Here is a 26291-nt window from a genome sequence, read left to right as displayed (position 1 = left end):
TTTTGTCAAGCCACCATGGTCTGGTCCATTGGCACTTATGTCATTACTCTCATACTCGCACCCCCTTCTTCCTTTTATTTGCATTCTGACCCCAATAAAACATTTTAATAGTGTGCTGCTCTGTTTCACTCCATAAATTACAAAATAATTCCTTCTCACATAGCCCACTAACACCAGCTGACTGACTGGTGTACTAGATGATGCACTGAGGTGTGCAACCTGGTATTGTGCGGTTTCCAGGTTGCCATTTCTGTGAATCCTTTTCTATGTTAGGACTTTTTTTGCACTCTTTTACGGTCTTACATGTCCGCTGCAGATTTTAAGACACTTGGGCATGGTGTGTTTCCTGTATCCGAGTTCAGTAAGTAAACCCTTCACCCTGGCCTACCCATGTACTGGATTGCATTAATTGATGCTCTGAATGTTTTTTCAGGGAAATGTTAGGAACACATTTAGTTTATCTAGACTAGAGTGGGATGTTTGCAATATCATGTGCGGCTTTCCTGCAGCGTTGCAAACTTTAAACGCAAAAGCTAACTAGAGTAGTTTGTCTGTGTTAAACTTGTGTTTTCCATAGATTGGTGAATTTTCTTAATATTCACATTATATTCCTAATAGTGCCGGTTGTCACTTCTGCTGTTGTTGAAAAGCAAGAAGATGTGGATCCCAGAGAGGATTTCTTTGAACCCATTTCTCCTGATCGATCCTCTGTTCACCAAGAAGATACTTTCTCAGATGAAGGGGAGAATGTGGAGGAGCCTGCCGACGAAGGGGAAGAAGAAGGGGATGGGGATGTAGATGCTGATGTTGACGACGACGACGAGGAAGAGGATGAGGAAGATGACGACGATGAGGACGATGACGACGACGATGATGATGACGATGATGAGGATGATGGAAATACTGTGGAAAGCATTCCAGAGGAGGACGACGAAGAAGGTGATGAGGAGGAGGAAGGGGAAGGTATGTCCTTTTTTAAAAACGTTTTGCTGTATACTTACAATTATTATTTACATGATGAATGCAACAATCTACATATCCAACAAACAAAACAAACAAACATTGTGCAATCAATATGCTCAGTTTTTGTCAAAAAGATAGTTACTGCTAGTATTTAGCTGCCTAAATCTTACATGCTTCAATATTCATTCCCAGCTCTTCAAAGCTTTTGTCACCCTAAGACCGATCCAAAAACGTTCATTCAAGACTGCCTTGTTGATTGACCTTTTCTGCTATTTTCCACACACAGACACAAGGGAAGTGTTCTGTGGCGCAGACGTCATTGGGGATAGAGCATCTCTGATGAGTGCTAGTTATACTTCCTAGAATATTTGTTGGTTTGCACTGGGCCAGCAAATGCAAACCGTTTACGTGAAATGTTTGAGCAAAAATTGGGTGCTGAATACAATATTTGAAATTGCTTACATTTGTTCACATTTTGGAATGCTGTATAGTATGATGATGATGATGATGATGATGTTGGAGTTCATTAATTGGCTTTCATGTACGTTTGTGGTTAAATGTGCATTTTTGTGATGTACACCACTGTTTGTGGGCTATTGGGATAGGCAGATGAACAATGCTTATTCAGTGCGTTGCTCAATTCTTTTACATAAATATTTAAATTGTTTGATGCTGCCTGTCTTTCTTGGGTGGAAGTTTTCCCTGCAGACAATACCAACAATACATTCTTAGTTGCAAATCTTGGAGACACAGAGCTCAAGCAATCATTCTCAGGGAGTAGCAAAGACAGAGACAGCTTTATTGACTTGCAAGACAATCAACAGAGCTACATGCTTTACTCTACCAGAACAATCCCTCGAAATAACCAGACCCATCCACCAGACCTTCTCCTTTATACGTGTGACACTTGTGACACAAACAAAACCACAGAGTTCCTTTTGAGAAACAAAACCTAATGACCAGTCCCAGGGAGATGGTCTCCATCACCTGTCCAGTTCATGCTGGGGGACCAGCAAGTCTGTTATCGATGCAGATGACTTTAACTTGTTGATCACACATGCAGGTTCCTTCTGGAAGCCTTCCTCTCATAAGATACTTATGTTTATCTACTGATTAAACCATGCAAGTAGTCCTGGAAAGAAAAGCAGTGACAACAGACAAGCATAATATACAATAATACATCGATCTGTGCAATACAGAGTTCATGAACAGTAACTGAAAAAGAAAGGTTATAAGGGCTGTTATATACCGATGTTAGATCACACTAATAAGGTAATTGAAATAACATGGTGAAAGATTAAAGCCGGTGTAGCGCATACCGAAATCACTTCTCATACTTTACAATATCAAATGTTAAATGGGAACCTGACCTACTCTGACAGACCTTTGCTCCCACACTACAACTTAAAAGTTCAATGCTCATCAGGGTGTCAATTTCTTTTTCTACATCACTATCATATCTATATATATCTATATTTCGGAGACTTGTGGAATCTGCTTAGATCACATGCTCTGCATAGGCCGACATCTAGTGGAAGCTGCAGAGTATTAGTTGTTTTCGAAACTTAAAGGAACATCGACTGGACGTGCCTGTAATACTATCCCTAGTGTGACGTCCACTGTACCCATGATCCCTCACACATCGAGGTCCCTCAGATTGCTTTTTTTCACCATTCTAGATGGACGCTTATATCGGAGTTCCTCTTTCGGTTTATAGCCATTTACTAATTTTTGATTACCAATAGTTTATTCTTTCTATCCTTTATACCACTGACTATCGAAACATCACGCTGGTGATTAGAAGAAAAACGACCGTCGGAAGATTCCCGCGACGGATCCGTTTATACCTTGGAAGGCCACCCTGGGCTTTGACCCACACAGTAGGGAGATAGGGGGGGAGGTCATTTTAGAATGTAAATGCCCCTTTTCTTACACTACATTCGCCTAGCTGCTGTATCTTTTTGTTATGGACAAGACCCCTTTAAATTTTGACCCAAGTGCAATATGAAATTTCCGTGGGTCGATAAACACCTAGTCTGTAACCTATGTCTCCCGAGAGACCACGTCGAGGGTTCTTGTCGAGCTTGTTGGCTCTTCAAGCCCTAGACTTTGAAGGACCGATCTACCAAACGCTGGGCCCACTACGCCAGGCAGCTGGAGGCCATGGAAGTAGAAGGTGCTTTCAGCGATGGCAGCAACGCAGCGGTTTCTGACGTTGAAGGCGATGGGGTGGCTTTGGTTGCCTTGTTATGGGGACAACACCCGGCGGCGGACGTGCTATCACTTCATCCACCACTAAGCACACAACCCAAGGCCGAGACTTGACACACGTGTCGAGCGGACGGCAGCGCAGAATGTCCAGGGACAGGTCTGTGGAATCTCTGTTCTCTGGGCACTCTTGTTCGAGATCGCTGCATGACAGGTCCCAGCTGTCTAAAAACGGTACAGACGTCGCACAATCAGCTCCGGTTCAGCCTGCATCTAAAATTTGACATTCTGCATCAAAAAAGGTACTTGGCCCCCAAACAGTCAGGGAATCGCACTTCATGGGTGTAGGGAGAAGAGTCCAAGAAGTCGTCCTAGAAGACCCCCCTCATAGGGAGAAGACCCCCTCATAGGGAGAAGACCCCCTCATAGGGAGAAGACCCCCTCATAGGGAGAAGACCCCCTCATAGGGAGAAGACCCCCTCATAGGGAGAAGACCCCCTCATAGGGAGAAGACCCCCTCATAGGGAGAAGACCCCCTCATAGGGAGAAGACCCAGTAGGCTAGGCCCACCCCACTTAAGGAGACATCTCAAGAGGCGAGGCCCAAAAAACCTGTATTACTTCCTCCAACAGATGAAGATTTAAGACTCCCTTCCCAACCATTGGTCATCCCTAGTTCTGCACAATGGTCGGCTGAGGATATAGACATGGTCACTAGGAGGATGTGCTTCATGGCCAACATTTATGAAAAGGACCCTGCCTATTTTAAAAGCTTCCACTCCCCCCCCCCCAATCTCCACCCCCCCCCCCACTACAGCACCCTCTGGGTCGCAGATCCCTGCTCAACCCCCTGCTAAGAGGTCTCGCCCTGAGAATCCAGTGCAAGGCACAGTCATTGATCTCTATGACCCGGACTCCGACCATGAAGACCTCTCTATTCAAGAGGAAGCAGACCCTTATTACGGGGATGATGCAGCAGACCCTTATTACGGGGATGAAGACCCTGAGGTTGACCCAGAGGCACATATTTATCCCATTGACTCACCTGTTGATCAGGATCACCCGGCCGTGGACTCGCCCATTGACAACCAACCTATACTAAATGAAGTGCTCGTCAAGGTTGCAGAACATTTTCAGATAGAAACTCGGGAAGTACAGCAAGATAAGTATTTTGTAGAAGAAATCCTAGGAGATAAGAAGGCTCTTATATAGTTCATCCCTCAAGACCATTCAGCGAAAAATACAGCCATCACTGGAGACCCCTAATCTTACGCGGGCAGTGAACCCCCGCATAGAGAAACTGTTTAGACCTGCTCCTTATGACCTGCTGTATATCGGAGGGCAACTGAAGCCTGAGTCATTAGTTGTCACTACAACAATGAAGAGGGCTGGTACACCCCTAGCTTCCTCTGAGGCCACGCCTGACAAAGAAAGCAAGAGGATTTACACGATGGGCAGAAAGGTGGCCGCCTCCGCGGCATTCCAGACTAGGATTGCTAACAATTCTACCTTGTTGGCCAGTTACGACTGCCACAAATGGGATGAGGTCTCGGCCTTACTATCTTCTGCCCCGGAACCACTTAAGTCTCAGCTTGCCCAGGTGGCTGCAGAAGGCAGAGCAGTGTCAAGCTGCTTATTAAAAACCAATCTTGACGCTGCGGACAACGCAGGCAAGATAATAGCAGAAGGGACTATTATCAAGCATCACGCTTGGTTGCGCCAATCATGTTTTAAACCAGAGCCGCAAGCTACCCTCATCAACATGCCCGTTGAGCCCAATGTGCTCTTTGGCAAGGCTGTCGAGGACGCCTTAAAGACAGCCAAAGAAGAATACAAACTCTCAAGTCATTGGGCCAACTGACTAATAAACCTACTGGGCAGATGGGAAATGGGAATTTTCGTCACTCACGCAGTGACAATTCATAGAGGGGTTCCACCTATACCCAAAGCCAGGGTACTACATGGGGAAACAATCAGCGTCAGTACTCCCAGAATTACCTAAGAGGAGCACTCAGATCCCGCGGATGTGGTAGAGGCAGCTCCTCCCGAGGTGGCACTCCACCTGAAAAGCAGTGACTATCCACTCCAGGTGCCCTCCCATGCCTGTCCTGTAGGAGGGCGCATATCCATCTGCACCCACGCATGGGAGGCAATCACTAGAGACAGATGGGTGCTGTCCACTGTAACAGGTGGATATTGCATAGAGGTCCTCGAGCAACCCCGGAACCACCCCCCCCCCACGACAAAAGACCCATTCCATGGACCACCAGCGTATCCTCCTCGAGGAAGTCGCCACGCTTCTACTAAAGGATGCCATCAAAGTTGTCCCGGCCAACCAGGTAAACAAGGGTATTCATTCAACTCACTTCCTTGTGCCAAAGAAAGATGCAACAATGTGCCCAGTATTAAGTGTTAAATTTGTGCCCTGCAAACAAATAGGTCAAGCCAGAAAAGTTCTGCAAGACTACACTACAAGAGGTAATCCCGCTACTAAAAAAGGGGATTACATGGCAACATTGGATATGAAAGATGCCTATTTTCATATTTCAATGTTCCCAGCGCACAGAGGATTTGTGCTTTTCAAGATAGAGAACAAGCACTACCAATTCAAGGTGCTACCCTTTGGAATAGCATCTGCTCCAAGGGTATTGACGAAGATACTGCGGTGGTGGCAGCACACATGCGCACAGAGACAATCCTAATGTAACTTTACGACTGGCTGATTACAGGGGAGGCAGGCAAAACATTCGGCGAACTATCAACCTACTCTTCCAATTGGGCTTTTCCATCAACGAGAAAAAAATTAAGCCTAGTACCAAGCACAACCAAACAGTTCCTAGGAGCTGTCATAGACACACAAGAGGGGTTGGTCTTTCCATCAGAGGAAAGAGTCCAAAATATGTTAGTTCAAATACCACATTATCGGGCCGCCCGCCAGATAAGGGTACACAAAGCGATGCGATTGCTAGGCATGATGGCATCTTGCATTTACCTGGTTCCTCACACGCGACTGTGACCCATGCAGGAGTGGTTGGCGAAACAGTGGTCTTAGTCGAGTGGTCAGTGGGACGATCTAGTGGTCGTTTCGCCAACACTAGTACAAAATCTTTGCTGGTGGACAAGAGAAAATCTGCTGAAGGGGCAAACCTTCTACGATCTAGAAGTACAAGCACTGTCTGGTCACAAGCTGACTAGACCTGCAAGTTGCCAAAGTTTCACGCGCTTTCACAGTGAGAGGCAAGTTCTCTCGGTCGGGTTTTCACAGTACCTTAGGTTGAAGAAAAAGATGCAGCTGAAGACTTCTGTTCCTGGCATTTGCTGCAGATCTCGCTGTTCCTGAGCCTCAGTCGTGGGGACAAGAGGGAGGACGCCGGGGGACTCCTGCACTGCACGGGGACTAGTCACAAAGCTGGCAAACTGGAAAATCTTCAATTCCGATAGCTGTAGTCAAGCACACAAACTGGTGTCCTTGTCCCTGGCTATTCGGTTTCCTGCAGAATGCTGAGGAAAATACAACCAGCTCCAAGAATGGTATCCAGGTGGCTTACGAGTTTATTGGTCCCACCAACTCAAAGGGAGAAGTCGTCCTTGAAGGGCTTCTCTGTCGAGATGAACTTGGTGATTCGGACCTGCAGCAAGGCTTCACCAGGCAAACAATGCTCCAGGAGATGGAGCAGCTGTCCTCTTCCAGCTCGTCTTTGGTTCTTTCGTTCCAGTGGTCGACTCTGCCTTCCAAGCCAAGAGACTTGCCTTTTAAACAGTTTTCTCCCATTCATTCCAGCCTAGCTACCACTAACCCAGCAGGGTGGCTGTCCTTGCCGGACAATTAGTCAGCCACCCACGCCAGAGTGCATTTGGGTCTCCTAAGAGACCAAGCACGGAGTTTCGGGCACCTCCCTCACTTCCTGCCCACCCTAGACACTAGGGCCCCAGAGGCGGTCTTCAGTCCTGAAGCCCGGCAAAGGCGTAGGAACAAAGGGGCCAAACCTAGTTTGGCGCTCAGAGACAAACTCTAGAAGGACCTTTCCAAAAAGAAATGGCGAAAAAAGACGACCAGGACCCGTTTAAACAAAGGAGGCTCAGGCGCCATTTAGTAAAACACGGCTCCCGCGATTTAATGCTACTGGTATTCCTGGTCGGGAAAAATAATGGTAGGTAGTTGTAAAACCACTGCCACCAGCCATTTCGAGAGGAAAGGGTAGCATTTGACTGCTACATGAGTTTCTACATAGGGGATACTGGGTAACCCCTCCAGCACTCTATTGTGAGATAGTGTGTGCTGGGTCTATGAATTTAAAAAGACTAGTAAAGTCAATTTCACTTTACTTTCTCTGGGAACAGTAGTTTATCCCAGAGAAGGTATTTACACCTTGGGATAGCCTAAATGGCTTCACTGTGTCACTGCACAGAGGGTGCTGTGTGACACACATGAAAAGATGATGCCTATGGAGTTGTCTAAAACTCCATAATCAAAGAACACAAGAGTAAAAAACACATCAAAATACATGAGTGGGGAAAAAAAGGCTTGCACTCTCTCCAGGTAAAAAAAAAATCAATTCCTCAAAATCGAGCAAAGTGGCTGGGGGTCTCTAAGGTGAAGGGAACTAGCACATTTGAGAATTCTCCCTAACAACCTCTTCCCTCAATGGGGTTTCCCTACAAAAGACTTGTTTGCTACAAGCGAAAACAGACAATCCCCAGACTTTGCATCCAGGTTCCCCCAGCCAGGCTCCAAGGGGAACGCCCTATGGATGAACTGGTCAGGGAGATTTGCTTACGCCTCTCCCCCTCCCCCCAAACACCTCTAATGAGGAAGATGGTGAACAAGATCCACAAGGAACAGGTGACGCTTATCCTAGTTGCTCCTATATGGGCAAGACAACCCTGGTATCCACATCTGTGCAAACTGGCGATGTGCAATCCCATCAAACTCTCTGCCCGTACAATCTGCTCACTCAGCACGGAGGACTAACAGTGCACCCTCTACCTCACTCAATGAACTTGGCAGCATGGCTCCTGAGGTCCTACAGTTTGGACATCTTAATCTGCCACAAAGATGTATGGATATCTTAAAAGAATGAAGAAAGCCTAACACTAGGCACTGTTATTTTGACAAGTGGGTGAGATTTGTAATTTGGTGCCAGTCTAAACAAATTAACCCCCATAGAATGTACCCTTCCCACATTCTAACTTATATGCTCCACTTGCTAGATGCGGGGTTAGTATTCAACTCATTAAAGGTCCACCTGGCGGCTTTGTCAGTCTATACCACCTCCCACAATAAAGTCTTATGGTGAAAGGTACCTGTCATAAAAGCATTCATGGAGGGAGTAAAGAGACTGCACTCTCCAATTTCGAACCTGCCGCCAGGATGGGATCTCAATGTTGTACTCGCTAAGCTCATGGGACCCCCTTTCGACCCGATGCACAAGTCTAGTCTCAAACACCTGACTTATAAAACTGCATTCTTAGTGGCCATCACTTCCATACGAAGAGTTCGTGAAATACAAGCATTGTCAGTGCAGGATCCTTTCTTTGTTGTACACAAAGACAAGCTGGTTTTACGTACTCATCCTAGGTTCTCCGCTAAGTTAATCTCTAAATTTCACGTAAACCAGTCGATTGAGCTACTGGCTTTCTTCCAGGAACCCACCAGCTCAGCTGAGGTAAAACTACACACACTAGATGTGAAGAGAGTGGTCCTCTACTATGTAGACAAACCAGACCACTAAGAAAAACAGATAAACTGGTTGTCTCCATAGCGCCAGGCAGAGAAGGGGGACCTCGGTTCAAAGAATGCCATCTCTAGGTGGATAGTCAGATATATACCATTGTGCTATTCTCTATCCGACAAGACACTGCCTTTTACGGCCAGAGTTCACTCCGCAATGAGCACAGGAGCCACTCTGGCTTTCATTGCAAATGTCCCTCTAGACAGCACTTGCAAAGCAGCTACATGGAGCTCAATATACACTTTCACTCGGCACTACTGCATTGGCACTCATTCCAAAACAGATACACAAGTGGGACAAGCGGTTCTATGACATCTTTACGCCCATGAACCGTCTCACATCCCACCACCTTCTTCTAACACTGTTCGCTAATCTATGCACAGCATGTGATCTAAGCAGGTTCCACAAGCCTCAGAAGGGATACATTACTCACTGTAATCGTATTTCTGATGCTTGTATCTGCTTAGATTCACATGCGCCCACCCTTCCTCCCCTCGTAGAGAAGACGAATGGATGCTTATGAGCTTGTTTAGTACGGATCTGCTTGGATACAACTGCACTGGCGCTACACCTCATGCTACCTCATGTCATAAAAATAGCAATCTGAGGGACCTCGACGCGTGATGGATCATGGGTACAGTGGACGTTAAACTAGGGATAGTATTGCTGGCATGCCCTGTCAACGTCCCTTTTCAGGTTTCGAAACCAATTATAATACTCCGCAGCTTCCACTAGACGTCGGCCTATGCACAGCATGTGAATCTAAGCAGATACAAGCATCAGAAATACTATTACGGTGAGTAATGTATCCCATATTTCTGAGGCTTGTGGAATCTGCTTAGATCACATGCTGTGCATAGGCCGACATCTAGTGGAAGCTGCAGAGTATTAGTTGTTTTCGAAACTCGAAAAGGGACGTCGACAGGGTGTGCCAGTCATACTATCTCTAGTGCGATGTCCACTCTACCCATGATCACTCGCACGTCGTGCACCCTCTCAGATTGTTTTTTTCTGCCATGCTAGACGGACGCGTATAGTGGAGTTCCTTCCGGGGATAAGCCATTGACTTTCTATAATTACGATAGTTTTTCTTTCTATACTTTCATCGACTGCTGTAACACCACGCAGAGGAAAGAGAAAGAATACTGCCGTCAGAGACCATCGTGACGGACCATACGGCCTTGGAAGGCCGTCCCAGGTCTCAGCCCAGACAGTAGGGAGAGAGGGGGGAGGCCATTTTAGAATGCATAGTCTCCACTTCCTACACTTTGTTCACCCAGCTGCCATCTCCTTAACCCAGAATTATGGAAAACACTCCATTTAAGTTTTGCCCTAAGTGTAACCGTAAATTCCCCTGTGTGGACAAACATTTAGTTTGCAACTTCTCTCCCGAGAGACCACATCGAAATGTTTTGTCGAGCGTGCAGGCTCTTCAAGCCTAAGACGTTGAAGGACCGTTCCACTATGTGCTGGGCCCACTATGCCAGGCAACTTGAGGCCATGGAGGTGGAATGAGCCTTCAGCGATGGCAGCGACGCCGCACTTTCAGACGGCGAGGGCACCGGCCTAGCTCCAGCTAGCCAAGCGCAGACCCCCAACCCTGTAGGACAGGCCATGTTGTGGGGACTACACCCGGCGGCAGGAGCGCTTCAAAAGCACACACCACAAAACACATAAGCCCCAGTCGACATTCAACAGATGAGTCGAATACTCAACAACGTTCGACACCCCGTGAACGGTCCACTGAGTCCTGGTCCACTGAGTCCTGGTCCACTGAGTCCTGGTCCACTGAGTCCTGGTCCACTGAGTCCTGGTCCACTGAGTCCTGGTCCACTGAGTCCTGGTCCACTGAGTCCTGGTCCACTGAGTCCTGGTCCACTGAGTCCTGGTCCACTGAGTCCTGGTCCACTGAGTCCTGGTCCACTGAGTCCTGGTCCACTGAGTCCTGGTCCACTGGGCAATCTCGTTCAAGATCGCCACACGACAGGGCTAAGACGTCGAAAGACGGCAAGGGTGTTGCATGAATAAACACCTTCCGAAGGTCATTTGTTCGTGGACAAAGCCTCGGCCCCCACACTCTAAGTTTGACGTTCTTCATCTAGTAAAATGTCAGGCCCCAAAAAGTCTGTTACACACTACTCTGGGCCCCAGGGTGGGGAAAAACACCAGAAGAAATCCTGAGACCCCTTATAGGGACAAAAGTCCTACTAGGGACAGGTCTTCACAAAAGGGAATTTTATCCAAGCCCATAGAGATACCTAAAGACTCTAGGCCAAAGCTCATACCTCCTACTAATGAGGACATGGGTGTTCCTGACACTATCATCCAAAGTTCAAAGGAATGGTCTGTGCAGGATATCGACAGTTATGCGAAGAATGACCTTTATGGCAAATTTCTTTGAACATAATCCAGATTACCGTCAAAGTTTTCAGACCACCCCTCCCACCTCAGCCCCTTCTGGCTCTCAACCCCCTACCAAGCGGGCTCGCTCTGATATCCCCCCACAGGACAGAATTATAGATCTATATGACCCTGAAATAGATCCAGAAGACCAGGATGATCTTTCATTTGTGGGAACATCTAACCCTCAATGTATTGATGAGGACACAGACAAACTTTATTATGGGGACGATGAGGACCCAGACCAGGAGGCGAACATGTATTCCATAGATTCTCCTATTAATCAGGGTCCTCCAGTGGTAGATTCCCCAGTAGAAAATCAACCCCTCCTCAACAAAGTCTTAACTAAAGCGGCAGAACACTTCCGCATTGACACACAAGAGGTACAGGAAGACGGAGACTTCGCTGAAATTGTTGGGAGACCAAAAGACAGTAGGGCAGTTTATCCCACTGCTAAAATCTGTGCAACATAGAATGCAACCTTCTTTGGAGGCACCTAATCTTACACGGGCCGTTAACCTGCGTGTGGAAAAACTGTTCAGGCCTGCACCTTCAGACCCCTTATACATAAGAGACCAATTAAAACAAGACTCTTTGGTGGTTACCACTACACAAAAGGGAGCAGGCACACCCCTTGCTTCCTCCGAGGCTCCTCCGGATAAGGAGAGCAAGAAGCTATATGCAATGGGCCGAAAAGTAGCCTCTTCTGCAGCCTACAAGAATTGCGAATAATGCTACACTTTTGGCAAGTTACAAATGCCCTAAGTGGGAGGAGGTTTCCGCGTTACTCTCATCCGCACCTGAGCCACTTAAATCTCAATTAGCTCAGATGGCAGCAGACGGAAGAGCTCTGTCTACTTGTCTCCTCAAGTAAAATTTTGACGCGGCTCACAATGCAGGGAGAGTTATCGCAGAGGGCACTATTAAAAAGAGGCATGCATGGCTTCGCCAATCAGGCTTCAGGCCAGAAACACAGGCCACCCTAATTAATGTGCCAGTGGAACCTGATGTGCTCTTCGGCAAGGCTGTAGAAGACGCACTTCAGACAGCAAAGGATGATTATGACACTATTCAGTCCTTAGGTCAGCTCACAAACTAGCCCACAGGGCAAAGAGTTAACAGCAATTTACGCCGCTTTCGGGCCAAAATTCTCCAAAGGGATCAGGATACAACCATGGCCAAGGTTCCTATGGCAACATCCAAGGACAAACCTTTCAGGGCTATCCACGAGGACAACGTAGAGGTCGTGGTAATTTGGGCAGGGGCCCAGCTCGAGGTGGCACTCCACCTCAGAGCAAGTGACATTCCGCTCCAGGTACTCTCCCATGCACCTCCAGTAGGGGGACGCGTTTCCAACTTCACCCACGCATGGGAGGGTATCACCTTGGACAGATGGGTGCTGTCCACGGTAGCAGGGGGCTACTGCATAGAACTTCAATGTCCTCGTGATCACCCCCTCGGAGACCAAAGGTCCACTCGGAGGAACATCAGCAGATCCTTCTAGAAGAAATAACAGCGCTTCTATTAAAGAACGCCATAGAAGTGGTCCCAGCCAACCAGGTAAACAGGGGTATTTGTTCAATTTACTTCCTTGTGCCAAGAAAAGATCTAACGATGCGGCCAGTATTAGATTTAAGGCCTGCAAACAAGTATGTCAAGCCACAAAAGTTGCGCATCACTACGCTCCAAGAGCTAATCCTGCTTCTAAAAAAGGGGATTACATGGCAACACCTGATATGAAAGATGCCTATTTTCATATTTAAATGTTCCCAGCGCACAGAAGATCCTTGTGTTTCAAGATAGCGAACCAGCACTACTAATTCAAGGTGCTATCCTTCGAAATGACCTTGGCACTAAGGGTATTCACCAAGGTACTGGTGGTGGTGGCAGCGCACCTGCGCAGGGAGGCAATCCCAGTGTACCCTTACTTGGACGACTGGCTCATAACAGGGGAATCGCCTCTGATTTGCAGACTAAACATCCAAACTACTATCAACCTCCCCTTTCAATTGGGCTTCTCAATCAACGAGAAAAAATCAAGCCTAGTGCCAAGCACTTACAAACAGTTCCCATGAGCTATCCTAAACACAGAGGAAGGACTTGTCTTTCCCTCAGAGGAGAGAATAAAGAATTTGTTACTGCAAATACCACATTATCAGGCCGTCCGCCAGATAAGGGTGTGCAAAGCAATTCGTTTAATTGGCATGATGGCATCTTGAATATACCTCGTTCCTCACGCGCGCCTGCGTATGCGTCCCATACAGGAGTGGTTGGCGAAACAATGGTCTCGGGCAAGTGGTCAGTGGGACGATCTAGTGGTAGTTTTGCCAACATTGCTACAAAATCTTCGCTGGTGGACGAGAGAAAACCTGACAAAGGGGAAACCCTTTTACGACCCATAGATACAAGCGTTGGTCAAAACGGAAGCCTCACTGGCAGGGTGGGGGGCTCACTACCTTCACCACATAGCCCAGGGTCTGTGGTCTTACACTGCAGCTCAAAACCACATCAATGTGCTGGAACTTCTGGCAGTATTGAAAGCCCTCCAGGCGTTTGAACCCCATTTAACAAAACTGTCGGTGCAGATCCTGATGGACAGCACCACAGCGTTGTTTTATATCGACAAACAGGGGGGTATGCGCTCTCCAAATCTAACCAGACTTGCACAGAAAATCTGGAAATGGGCACTCGGACGGAAAATGTTCCTGTCATTACAACATGTTCCAGGGGAGGACGCTATAGCAGACTCCCCTACCAGAGGAACACGAGTAGCACCTACACGAAGAAGTCGTAGACCACCTCTTCTCTCAATGGGGTTTTCCAACAATAGACTTATTCGCCACAAGCGAAAATGGTCAGTGCCCAGACTTTGTGTCCAGATTCCCCCAGCCTGGCTTCAAGGTGAACGCCCTATGGATGAACTGGTCAGGGAAGTTTGCTTCTCCAGCATGGGGTCTGGCATGGATTCACATGCTCATGAATATTCCCCGTCGTCAGGCTGGGAATCCTCGGTAAAGAAAAAACCAGTATCAGTTTCGTTTCTGATCTGTCTTTCGCAGTAATAACCAATCACTGATCTCTGCGTCATACTGACCACAGCCAATGACTGCCCTCTACCTAAACCCCGCCTCTGGCAGCCATCTTCAGATTTTTACCGCACGTTCATGTGTTGGGATCCTCGTGCTATTGCTCTCAAGCGTTAGTGCTATTTTTTCACGTTTTTTTTTCTCAAAAACGTCATTTTTTCGGTCAAAAGAGCCTCAAGCTCCACCGACTCTCTATCCGATCAACGGGGACCCGTGTCGGATTCGTCTGCGCCCCTCAAGGGTGAAGATTCGTCGAGCTACGCTTTTGGAGGACTCCAGAAGTTTCTCAGGCCCAGTCATCGCCCAGGAGAAGGGAAGCTCGACGCCCGGAAAGCTGTTCAGGGTCTGCCCTGGATGCCAGCTTCAGAACGTCTTCAAGGAGGACGAACACTCCTTTTGTCTCTACTGCCTACATGAGGACAAGACGCACGTGGAGAAGGACTGTGCGTTTTGCGGCAACATGTCGGAGCGGACCATGAAGGACCGCCATCAACGTCTCGCCAACTGGCTAGAAGGGAAGAGCCCGTCCGGCGAGAAGAAGAAGAAGAAAACCGAGCGGTCTTCTAAGACCTTTGAGGACGCCCCGGCGACGGGGGTCCAACATAAGGCCAAGCACTGCGAGTCCGCTGGCACCGGGAGCGCCGAACGGTCGGGCTCTACGGGCGCCAGGCAGGGCGCACCCTCCCCGGCACCATCAACCACGAGCCAACGCTCTGGGTCGGGTAAGAGGAAGGCCGAGCACCCGGCGAAGCTCCTGGAGAGGCCCCGGTCGAGCTCGAAGGCGGAGGGAGAGCGAGGCGGTGTCCCCCCCCCCCCTCAAGGATAAGGCAGTGAGCGCACCTAAGGTGGTGAAGGCCTTAATCCATCCGGCCAAGCCCTCTATCGAAACTGTTGCGGCGGCCCTGGCTCAGCCTGTGCAGGCTACACCAGTGGTGGCGACCTCGGGGCTCAGAGTCTCCCTGCCACCTCGGAGGGAGTCCTCTTTTGTGCCCATCGATAGGACCCCCGTGAAATCCCCCAAGGGGAAGAGAAAGGGGGGGCAGAGCGTCGTCGTAGATTCGGCTTCAACCTCGGAGGAGGAACTGGTCGAGGTCTTAAGCCACGGCCTCGGCGTGGAAGAAGACCGGCCCGTCGGGATGGATCCCGACGCAGGTGACGACGACATCGTCGAGGGTACCGACGGGGCCCCTGATCGCCCGTCGGATTCCCCTCTGCCAGCACCGCAAGACAACTCGGCGGCCATTTTGTTGGCTATACAGTCCTTATGCTCAGAGATAAGGACGAGACTACCGTTGCCGACGGAGGAACCTCTCCCGTCGGGGGACCCAGGACCGGGACCTTCTGGTGTTCCCCCTACTAAGAAAAGAAGGATCCACCCTCCACCTCCTTTTCAGCCGTCGCGCCCCGTCCAGCCCTCCTCCCCGTCCACCCGAGGGGATGATACGGGGACTGACACGGCAGCGACGGGTACGGACGACGAGGTATACGACGAGGATGTACCGTCGTCGCCTCCCACCAGGGCTTCTCCGCCCGACGAGATTGGATCGTTCCACTCCATGATCACCAGGGCATCCAAGCTTTTTCAACTCTGCCCTGAGGAGAAGAAGGAAGGTTTCCTTTATCAGCGGCGCGAGGCCAAGAGGAAGACGGTCCACTCAGTGCCTCTATTGGACGACATTTGGGATGAGGGCCTCACCCTCCTCAAGAACCCTTCCACGACGCCAGCTAGAAGAGACCGGTACGAGAAGAAGTACCGGGTCCCGGACACGGCCCCCCTGTGCCTCCGGGCGCAGCCTACCCCGGACTCCGTCGTCTCTGCGGCGGCCAGGAAGAAAGCGGGGGGGGGGGGTGCGGCCTCCACATCGACTTCCCCACCGGACGGTGAGGGAAAGAAATTGGACGCTATGGGACGCAGAGTCATCTCGTCGGCAGCGACGACGATTAAAGCGGCCAACGCCTTGGCTATCGTGGCCCGCTACGACAGGGAGCTCTGGTACAAACTGGCTCCCCTGCTGGACTTCCTGCCGGACGACAAGAGGACAGAGGCCCTGGAGATCCTGCAGGAAGGTGAGGTGGCTTCGGACCACGCCAATACCGTTGCGACGGACATCGCCGACACTGGGTTCCGCCAGTTGGGCAACAGCGTTTGCCTTAGGCGGCGTGGATGGCTCAAGGCTACGGACTTCCGTCAAGACGTTCAGACCAGAGTCCTGGACATGCCCTTCGATGGGAGCAACCTGTTTGGGAAAACAGTGGACGATTCCCTTCAGGCCATTAAAGCGGACACTGAGACGGCCCGGGCCCTGGGAGTTCTGCAACAACGACGGACGCCCTTTCGGAGCAGCGGAGGCAAGGGCGCCTCCAAAGGTTCCGGCGGCGGTTTCTCCACCTACCGTCAAGCGGCCCGCTCGTCGTCTCAGGAGGCCTACAGAGGACGAGGCAAGTCTGGCGGACCCCGCCGTCGTCGCCAAGGAGGTCAAGGCGGCAAAGCCTCGTCGAAGCAGGATTGAACCGGCCGTGGGGTCGGGCCCCCACCGAAGCACCCCGGTGGGAGGCCGGCTGGCGAGCTTCGTCAGCGTGTGGGAGTCCATCTCCACCGACCGTTGGGTGCTGGACGCCTTGGCCCGGGGCCACGCGCTCGAGTTCCAGAGAAGGTGCCCGCGCGTCCCCCCCGTGGCCAGGAAAGAACTTCACGTCCCTCAACTTCTCCTGGAGGTAAGAGCGATGCTCAGGAAGGGCGCCATCGAACTCGTCCCAAAGAGGCTTCGGGGCTCCGGAGTCTACTCGAGATACTTCCTTGTGAAGAAGAAGACGGGGGGATGGCGCCCCATCCTGGACCTGCGGCGTCTGAACAAGTTCATCAAGGCGCAGAAGTTCCGGATGGTCACCCTCCAGCACGTCCTGGGTCAGCTGGAGGAAGGAGACTTCCTGTCGTCGTTGGATTTGGAGGATGCCTACTTCCATATCCCCATCCTAAAGGGGCACCGAAAATTCCTCAGGTTTGTGGTCCAAGGGCGTCATTACCAGTTCAAAGCCCTCCCCTTCGGACTACGGTCGGCACCCAGGGTATTCACCAAGTGCCTCGCACCGGTGGCGGCGCAGCTGCGCCGCGAGGGGGTCCACGTCTACCCCTAGCTGGACGACTGGCTCATCCGAGCCAAGACGAGGGAGCTCGCCGTGGTTCACACGGCAAGGACCGTCCAACTTCTCACGGACCTGGGATTCTCTGTGAACTACGCCAAATCCCACCTGGTACCCGCGCAAGACGCTCTGTTTCTGGGAGCGAGGCTCAACACAGTGTCTCTTCTGGCCTCCCCGTCGGAGGAGAAGACCAGGACCATCCTGGGCAAGGTGCAGCGGATGTTGGTGGCCGACGCGGCCAAGGTGAGGTCCATCAAGTCCCTCCTCGGAATGATGTCTGCCTGCATCTACCTCATTCCCATGTGCAGGCTCCGGATGCGCCCGTTGCAGGAGTTCCTGGACGCGCGTTGGATCCAAACGACGGGCAGCTTCGAGGAAAGGATCACACTCCATGAGAGTTTCCGACGAGCGATCCGGTGGTGGGGCACCCGCGCGCATCTGACGGCGGGCTTGGACTTCCAGACCCCAGCCCACCAGGAGACAGTGACCACGGATGCCTCCCTGGAAGGGTGGGGAGCGCACACCGAAAATCTGCACACAAGAGGCCTTTGGCTCCCGACGGAGAAATCCCTACATATCAACGTCCTGGAACTCCGTGCAGTGTTTTGGGCCCTCAGGTCCTTCCTTCCGTCCCTCAAGGGCAAGGTGGTGAGGATCTTCACCGACAACACCACCACCATGTTTTACATCCGGAAACAGGGCGGAACCAGGTCCCCAGCACTGTCCAAGGAGGCGCAGGACCTGTGGCATTGGGCCATCGCCCAAAGGATTTTTCTGGTGCCGTTTCATCTAGCAGGGATAAAAAACACCATCGCCGACTCACTCGGCAGGGAGCTGCGCTCGTGCCACGAGTGGGAGCTACGGCAGGATCTGGTGGATCGCCTCTTCCGACGGTGGGGCACACCCCAGATCGACCTGTTCGCGACGGCGATGAACTCCAAGTGCCGGAGGTTCGCCAGCAGGTTTCCCCAGGCGAGGAGCATGGGCGATGCTTTCCCGTTCCCCTGGGAGGGCCTGTTCCTCTACGCGTTCCCTCCCTTGCCACTGCTAATCCGGCTCGTCAACCAGCTCAAGAGGTCACGGTGCAGGATGATCCTCGTCGCACCTGCGTGGCCGAGGCAGATATGGTTCCCGGACCTTCTGGACTTGTCAGCGTCCCCGCCAATCAAGCTGCCGGTGGACGTGGATCTACTCTCCAGAGAAGGAGGCGCCATCCTCCACCACGACCCGAAATCGCTGAACTTGCAGGCCTGGCTCCTGCAGCGCTAGAGTTTGGAGGATACGACATACCGGCCGACTGCAGAGAGATTCTTGCAAAGGCCAGGGCGTCCTCGACTCTTAAATGCTACGGACACAAATGGAAGAGGTTCTCTGTCTGGTGCCACGCACAGAAGATTAACCCTCTACGGATTACGGCCCCCCCAAGTACTGCCGTACCTACTGACGCTGGCCAAAGCTGGTCTGGCACACGCGTCCATCAAGATTCATCTGGCTGCGATCTCCCGATACACCAGAACCACGGGGCGGACGTCCTTGTGGTCTCATCGTCTGGTGAAAGAGTTCATGAAGGGACTGTTCAGATCGTTCCCGCCGGTGAAGGCTCCGGCCCCGGCGTGGGAGCTCAACGTGGTGCTGACCAAGCTCATGGGACCTCCGTTCGAGCCTCTGCACTCAGCTCCGTTGAAATTTCTGTCGTGGAAAACAGCGTTTCTTGTGGGCATCACCTCCGCACGACGAGTGGGAGAGATCCAGGCCCTTTCCTGCAAGGCCCCGTACTTGACTTTTCACGCAACGAGGGTAGTGCTCAGGACGCACCCCTCCTTCATGCCCAAGGTACCGTCGGACTTCCATCTCAACGAACCCTTGGTGTTGCCTGTGTTCTTCCCGTCGCCGGCTGAGAGGACTTTGCATTCGCTGGATGTGGCTAGAGCGCTAAAGTTCTACGTGGACCGCACTAAGTGTTTTCGGAAGACGTCACAACTCTTTGTGAACTTTGGACCTGTCAATCAGGGGAAGGCTCTCTCGAAGGCTTCCATTTCCAGATGGCTCTCCGGCTGTATCATGTACTGTCACCGGTTGGCAAACCGACCGCTGCCTGGCCGTCCCAGAGCCCATTCCACCAGAGCGATCGCAGCTACCACGGCGTTCCTATCTGGTGTGCCCCTGCTGGACATATGCAGGGCTGCTACGTGGAGGTCGACGCACACCTTCACGAAATTCTACTGCGTCGACCGGGATTCCAGGGAGGAGTCCAGGGTCGGCCAAGCAGTGCTGCGCAACCTGTTCGCCTGAGGTGAGCCTGGTGAGGAGGTAAGATGCTTAATGTTAAGTTTGATGTGATGCTTAATGTTGAGCCTTTGCCACCTCCCTTGGTTGTGCATGTGTGTACTGCTATGTATTCTTTATTCATGAGCATGTGAATCCATGCCAGACCCCATGCTGGAGAAGGAACAAGTTACTTACCTGTAACTGTTGTTCTCCAGCATGGGTCTGGCATGGATTCACATGCGAACCCTCCCGCCTACCCCTCTGCGGCTCTTCACTTGGTCATACTGCCACTTCAAGTGCTTCCAAATCTGAAGATGGCTGCCAGAGGTGGGGTTCAGGTAGAGGGCAGTCATTGGCTGTGGTCAATATGACGCAGAGATCAGTGTTTGGTTATTACTGCGAAAGACAGATCAGAAACGAAACTGATACTGGTTTTTTCTTTACCGAGGATTCCCAGCCTGACGACTGGGAATATTCATGAGCATGTGAATCCATGCCAGACCCATGCTGGAGAACAACAGTTACAGGTAAGTAACTTGTTCCTTACGCTTTTTCCCCCTCCCCCCTCCCGACTCCTCATGAGGAAGGAGGTAAACCAGTTACTGAAGGAACCGATGACGCTGATCCTTGTTGCTCCTATGTGGGCAAGACAGCCGTGGGATCCACATCTGCGCAGAGTGGCGATGTGCGAACCCATCAGACTCCCGTGCCAGTACAACCTACTCACCCAGCATGGAGGACTAACAGTGCACCCACAACCACACTCTATGAACTTGGCAGCATGGCTCCTGAAGTCATAGAGTTCGGACATCTCAATATACCACAGAGATGTATGGATATCTTGAAAGAGTCAAGAAAACCGAACACTAGGCACTGTTACTATGATAAATGGAAACTATTCGTAATTTGGTGCCAGAATAAGCAAATCAACCCCGTTGATTGTACTCCTTCAAACATTCTAATCTATATGCTCTACTTACTGGATGCAGGGTTAGTGTTCAACTCGATAAAAGTACACCTGGCGGCTTTGTCAGCCTAGACCATTTTCCATAACAAGGTCTCATGGTGGAAGGTACCAGTCATCAAAGCATTTATGGAAGGGGTAAAGAGACTCCACCCTCCAATTTCTAACCCACCGCCAGGTTGGGACCTTAATGTGGTACTCGCTAAGCTCATGGGACCACCCTTCGAGTCTATGCACAAGTCTAGTGTCAAACACCTGACTTATAAGACTGCCTTCTTATTAGCCATCACTTCCATAAGAAGGGTCAGTGAAATCCAAGCTCTGTCAGTGCAGGATCCTTTCTTTACTAGACATAAGGACAAACTGGTTTTATGCACTCGCCCTAGGTTCTCCCCTAAATTAATTTCCAAATTCCATGTTAACCAGTCTATTGAGCTACCGGCTTTCTTCCAGGAACCCAAAAGCTCTTCTGAGGTAAAACTCCACACACTAGATGTGAGGAGGGCGGTGCTCTACTACGTAGACAAGACCAGACCCATAAGAAAAACAGATCAACTGTTTTTCTCCATAGCGCCAGGCAGAGAAGGAGATGCCATCTCTAGATGGATAGTCAAATGTATCCAACTGTGCTATTCCTTTTCAAATAAAATACTGCCTTTTACGCCAAGGGCCCACTCCACAAGAGGTACTGGAGCCATTCTGGCTTTCATTGCCAATGTCCCCTTAGACAGTATTTGCAAAGCAGCTACATGGAGCTCTATACATACTTTCACTCAGCACTACTGCATTGATGCTCATTCCAAGACAGATGCACAAGTGGGACAAGCGGTTCCAAGACATTTATTCGCTCATGAACCATATCACATCCCACCTCCTTCTTCCACTGCTCGCTAATCTATGCACAGCATGTGATCTGAGCACATTCCACAAGCTTCAGAAGGGATACATTACTGACCGTAATTGTATTTCTGATGCTTGTATCTGCTTAGATTCAAATGCGACCCACCCTTCCTCCCCTCGGAGAGAAGGCGCAGGGATGCTTGAGCTTGTCAGAGAGGGCGTGGCTTGAGCTCATGCCGTGAGGACGCTTTCAACGGCGACTCCTGCCCTGATCCTGAAAAGATCCTGCGTTCTTTAAATAAAAGGCAAGACCGAGCGACTTGGCCCGCACTGGTGGCTCTGACAAGCGTCTCCCCAGCCCCCGGACGGCACAAATCTTAAAATCGGAGTGCGGGCGGGAGGAGAGACAACGGCAAACACAAGACCCCCTGGCCTTCGAGATGGCCGATGCGGCCTTGGCTCGGCAGTGAGGGCGAGGAGCGGTGCGAAGTTCGACTCCGAGTGAGCCAGCCGGTGCCGACACACAGAGAAGGCGCGGCAGAGGACATCGAGGGACTCTGGCTGGCGGGTGCGATCTGGAGGGACCTGGTACACACAGGAAGACACCGGAGTGGATAAGCGGTACGTGGCGCGCCCGCACGTCTGAGGCCCACCGAGAGAGGGAGAGACACTACGCACAGAGGGGCTGGGACCCGGTGACTCCTGGACATAATTTGTCGTGGTCACCCATGCAACAACGAACGACCCAGGGCTGGGACATTATTTGTTGAAGGTATTGGATGGGTCAAACATTGAAACAAGGCACTGGGGCAGCGTATCGAGGCACACCGCATGCTACACTACACTGGGAGCGAATCCTCCCGTACGGACTTGAGGGCGCCAGAGCCTAGATCCTGGGGCCTCTAACCTCTATAAACCGCGAGAGACTGGTCCCTAGACGCAACACTTGAACCACCAAGCGGAATACTACCCTTGCAAGAGTACCACATCCCTCTGCACTCTTGACCATCACTGGGGCCATGCCGTCCACGAAACAAAAAATGGAAACAACGATCATGGACTCCTTCAATGTCGCCAAACAGGAAGGGCAACCACAGGCCACCCCAGAAGCACAAGCACAACCTGCAGAGAGCCTCGCTAGGAGTGACAATCAGGTGCTCTAAGCAATTGCAGCCTTACGTACCTTCAACACCAGAATTGGGGGGCATCAAGTCGGACATGCAACTGATGAGACAAGATATGAAAAACCTCAGGGAAAGAGTCACCACGGCCGAAAAGACCCTGAAGGAGACAGCAGGAACCACCAGCGATCTGGAGAGGCTACTGACAGAGCTCGAAAGGAAGAATGCAGCGCTGGAAGCCCAAGCAGAAGATGCCGAAGGGCGAGCCCGGTATAATAACATACAGGTTCTGGGGGTTCCGGAGGTAATGGAATGGCCCAACCCAACAGACTTCATTGAAAACATGATACTCCAGGAGATTGGAGCGGAGAAATTATCGCAGGGGTTCACGGTGGAACAGATCACTACAAAAAGGGCCGCCTCAGGATTCGCATCCACGACCCATGATAGCTAGGATACTGAATTTCTGCGATAGGGAAATCATTCTGAGGTTCTCCAGAGAGGGAGGAGCGATCTGCTGGGATAACGCCAACATAGTCATATACCCGGACTACACCCCGGCGGTGTAGAGAGCCCGGAACTGCTTCGTGCCGGTTAAGCTGAAACTCAGGAAACTGAACCTCAAATACATGCTCATACCCGTCCCGCCTCAATGTCCTTTACAAAGGGCACGCTGTCTTTCTTAAAACGCCTGCTGCAGCCAACATATGGCTGGAGCACAACAACCTGGACGATGGCCGTGAAGCTGTTACATGAGGAACGTTGATTGAGACAGCTAAGGGGTGGGGGGGAACGCATTAAGTGAAGCCTGCTCAGGCGCAAATGAACACTGAGAAGACCGCCACAGTATCTTATGAGGCAGGGGCAAGCGGGAGCCTCCGACTGGGCGAAGGTGCACACCCCACGAACCGTTCAGTGTCGGCCGGTTGCTGACACACCACAGCCTGCACGCCTTGACCCTGGAGGGCCAGTCAGTTGCGGGGGCGTTCGAGCGCCACAGACACAAGGTGGCTGCTGAGCGCAGTTACCCAGTTTTAGTTCTGGTTTGGTTATTAATTTGTTTGGTTTTGGTTTGTTCTTACTACGCAAGCAATGAGATCTCAGCGCAAAATGAGGCATGTAACATGAGGGGGGAGAGTGCTACTGCAGGTTGCAGGTTGTGGGGTGTGGGGTGAGCTTGGCTGGGGCAAGCGATTGGCCTGTCTTCTGGGGCGAGATCAGTGGCTGGATGGCTCTGGATCCAGCCGGTGGGGTTGCACATGCCAAAATGGCCAATGACATTAGATCCTACCATGGAATGTTCGGGGCCTGGGCACCTACATACGCAGGAACATAATTAAATCCTTCCTTAACCGAAGGTGTCCATAGCCCTGCTTCAAGAGACCCATCTGACCCAACAAACCCTGGGGCTGCTGAGCGTTCAATGGGACGGGCAGTGCTACGGGTCTCCCTACTCCAAATACGCCCGGGGGGGTGCTTGTCTGGAACAGCCCTTTGGTTCCGTTTAAGGTGTCGAGCTGGGAGGCGGACCGGGAGGGTCGCTACCTGCTGGTGAGGGGATGGATTGAACAGACTGAAATCTGCATAATAAACTCATACTTCCTCAACTATGAAATCCCGTAGCACCTAGACACACTGGGAGCCAAACTAGCTGGCTGCCAGGACAGCCTCTGCATCTGGGGGGGCGAGTTTAATTGTGTAAGGGACTGGGAACTGGACAGATCTAGATCACCAGAAACGATGCAGCGACCGATGCGCTCAACACGCTGATAGAATCCTTAGACCTGGTCGACGTGTGGCGAGAACTCCACCCAATGGACAGAGAGTACTCTTAATTCTCTGCCCCCCACGCCCTGCGCACCAGGATAGATTACATATTTGTGTCCAAACATTACCAGCCACAAATGGACTCTGCTCAATACTTGGGCAGGTCAATATCGGACCACTCCCTGCTGCAGGTGCTGTGGACTGTGAGGGGCCCCAGACCACTTATACCACTGTGGCGCTTGTCCCTGGATGCCCTGACAGACCAAACCTTCGCGGAAGAGTTACGGGACAAGCTAGAAGGGTACTTGGAAACAAACGTGGGCAGTGTAGAACACTGGGGCAGGGTGTGCGAAGCAATGAAGGTGGTTGTCGGGCGGGGGGGGGGGGAGAGGCTGTCGCTGGAGCCGGTGGCATACGGAAAACACTAAGGGCGGAACTTGAAAAAACTGAAGAGGAAATAAAACACAGGGAAACCAACACCACAGGAACACGGGGGGGAGGGAGAAGAACTAGCATTGCTGTGAGGGAATTGTTTGGAGGCATGGGGCAGCCTCTCCAAATTTGATTTCAAACAGCCAAATCACACGCCGAAGGCGACAAACCAGGCAGGCTCTTAACATGGGTATGCCGGAGGGAACATCCGAGGCACCAAATCGAGATAAAGGACGAAACGGGCACGACACACAACGCAGCAAGACATAAATGACATTTTCTGGGACTTTTACTCCTGCTTATACAGCCACGACCACCAAGTGGCAAACTAGGACATATTAGACACACTAGATGAAATGGGCCTTCCCAAAATAGAGGACACGCACAGGGAGGCCCTAGACGCTGAAATAATGGGTGAGGATATCACTGAGGCAATCGGGTCCCTCGCCTCCGTCAAAACACCGGGCAGCGACGGACTAACCCCTCCCCCTGAACCTGTTCCCCCCCCCCCACCCCGAGTTCTATCAAAGATTTGCTGATGTCAGCATGCCGGTCCTAAACACTAATTGTCCCAATACCGAAGCCCAGAAAACCGACCGAAAGCTGTGACTCATACCACCCTCTGGCGATGCTAAATTATGATGTCGAAATCCTTACCACAGTCCTCACCAAACGCCTGAATAGAATAATTGGGACTATAATACACAGTGATCAAACAGGCTTTATACCTGGACGCAGTACTTCCCTAAACCTGCACAGACTGCAACACATCCTGGCGCAGACCGAGGGCTTCCAGAAGGATAATGCTATACTCTCTTTGGACGCAATTAAGGCGTTTGATTCAATCTATTGGGAGTGGTTGTTGGCTACATTGAGGGGGTTTGGATTCGGGGAGGCCTTAATTTGCTGGGTTCGTATTCTGTACACGAATCCTAAGGCCAGGGTCATAACGGGGAGGTTGGTGTCTGCAATCTGGGATATTGAGAGGGGGACCAGGCAGGGCTGTCCGCTCTCCCCAATGCTGTAAGTCCTGGGTCTTGAACCCATAACGATATACCTTAGGAAGCAATACTTAGATGCGGGCATCTGGGTCGGGGGAGCGGGGCACTTACTATCGCTTTACGCGGACGATGTCCTTCTATATGTCAGAGACCCGCATTTAAACATACCGGTAATCCTAGATATACTGGACAACTATGCCAAGGTTTCTGGAATTAGCTTCAGCAGATCTAAATGCTGCATATTCCCAATTGCTGGCCTAATAGGGAGAGACCCCAGCATGCTGCCTGCAGTTGGCCTCCGATGGGAGACTGTCTCGTTTAAATACCTGGGGGTCAACATTTAACACTCGCCTGAACAAATACACGAAA

The 26291-nt window shown here is 51.1% G+C and overlaps 1 protein-coding gene across 1 annotated transcript in view; it reads left to right on the top strand.

Moving 5' to 3' along the window:
• The window catches only part of VIRMA (vir like m6A methyltransferase associated), a 1848046-nt gene that overhangs the window by 388152 nt on the left and 1433603 nt on the right, over window positions 1-26291 (top strand). The window contains exon 8 of the mRNA XM_069621370.1: window positions 619-963. Coding sequence (XP_069477471.1) covers window positions 619-963 — 345 coding nt within the window. The remainder of the gene's footprint in view (window positions 1-618; window positions 964-26291) is intronic.

Source organism: Ambystoma mexicanum, chromosome 5q (assembly GCF_040938575.1).
Source record: "Ambystoma mexicanum isolate Mex_15411 chromosome 5q, UKY_AmexF1_1, whole genome shotgun sequence".
Lineage (NCBI taxonomy): Eukaryota > Metazoa > Chordata > Amphibia > Caudata > Ambystomatidae > Ambystoma > Ambystoma mexicanum.
Note: the sequence above shows the minus strand (reverse complement) of the source record. Positions and strands in the feature narration are given on the sequence as shown.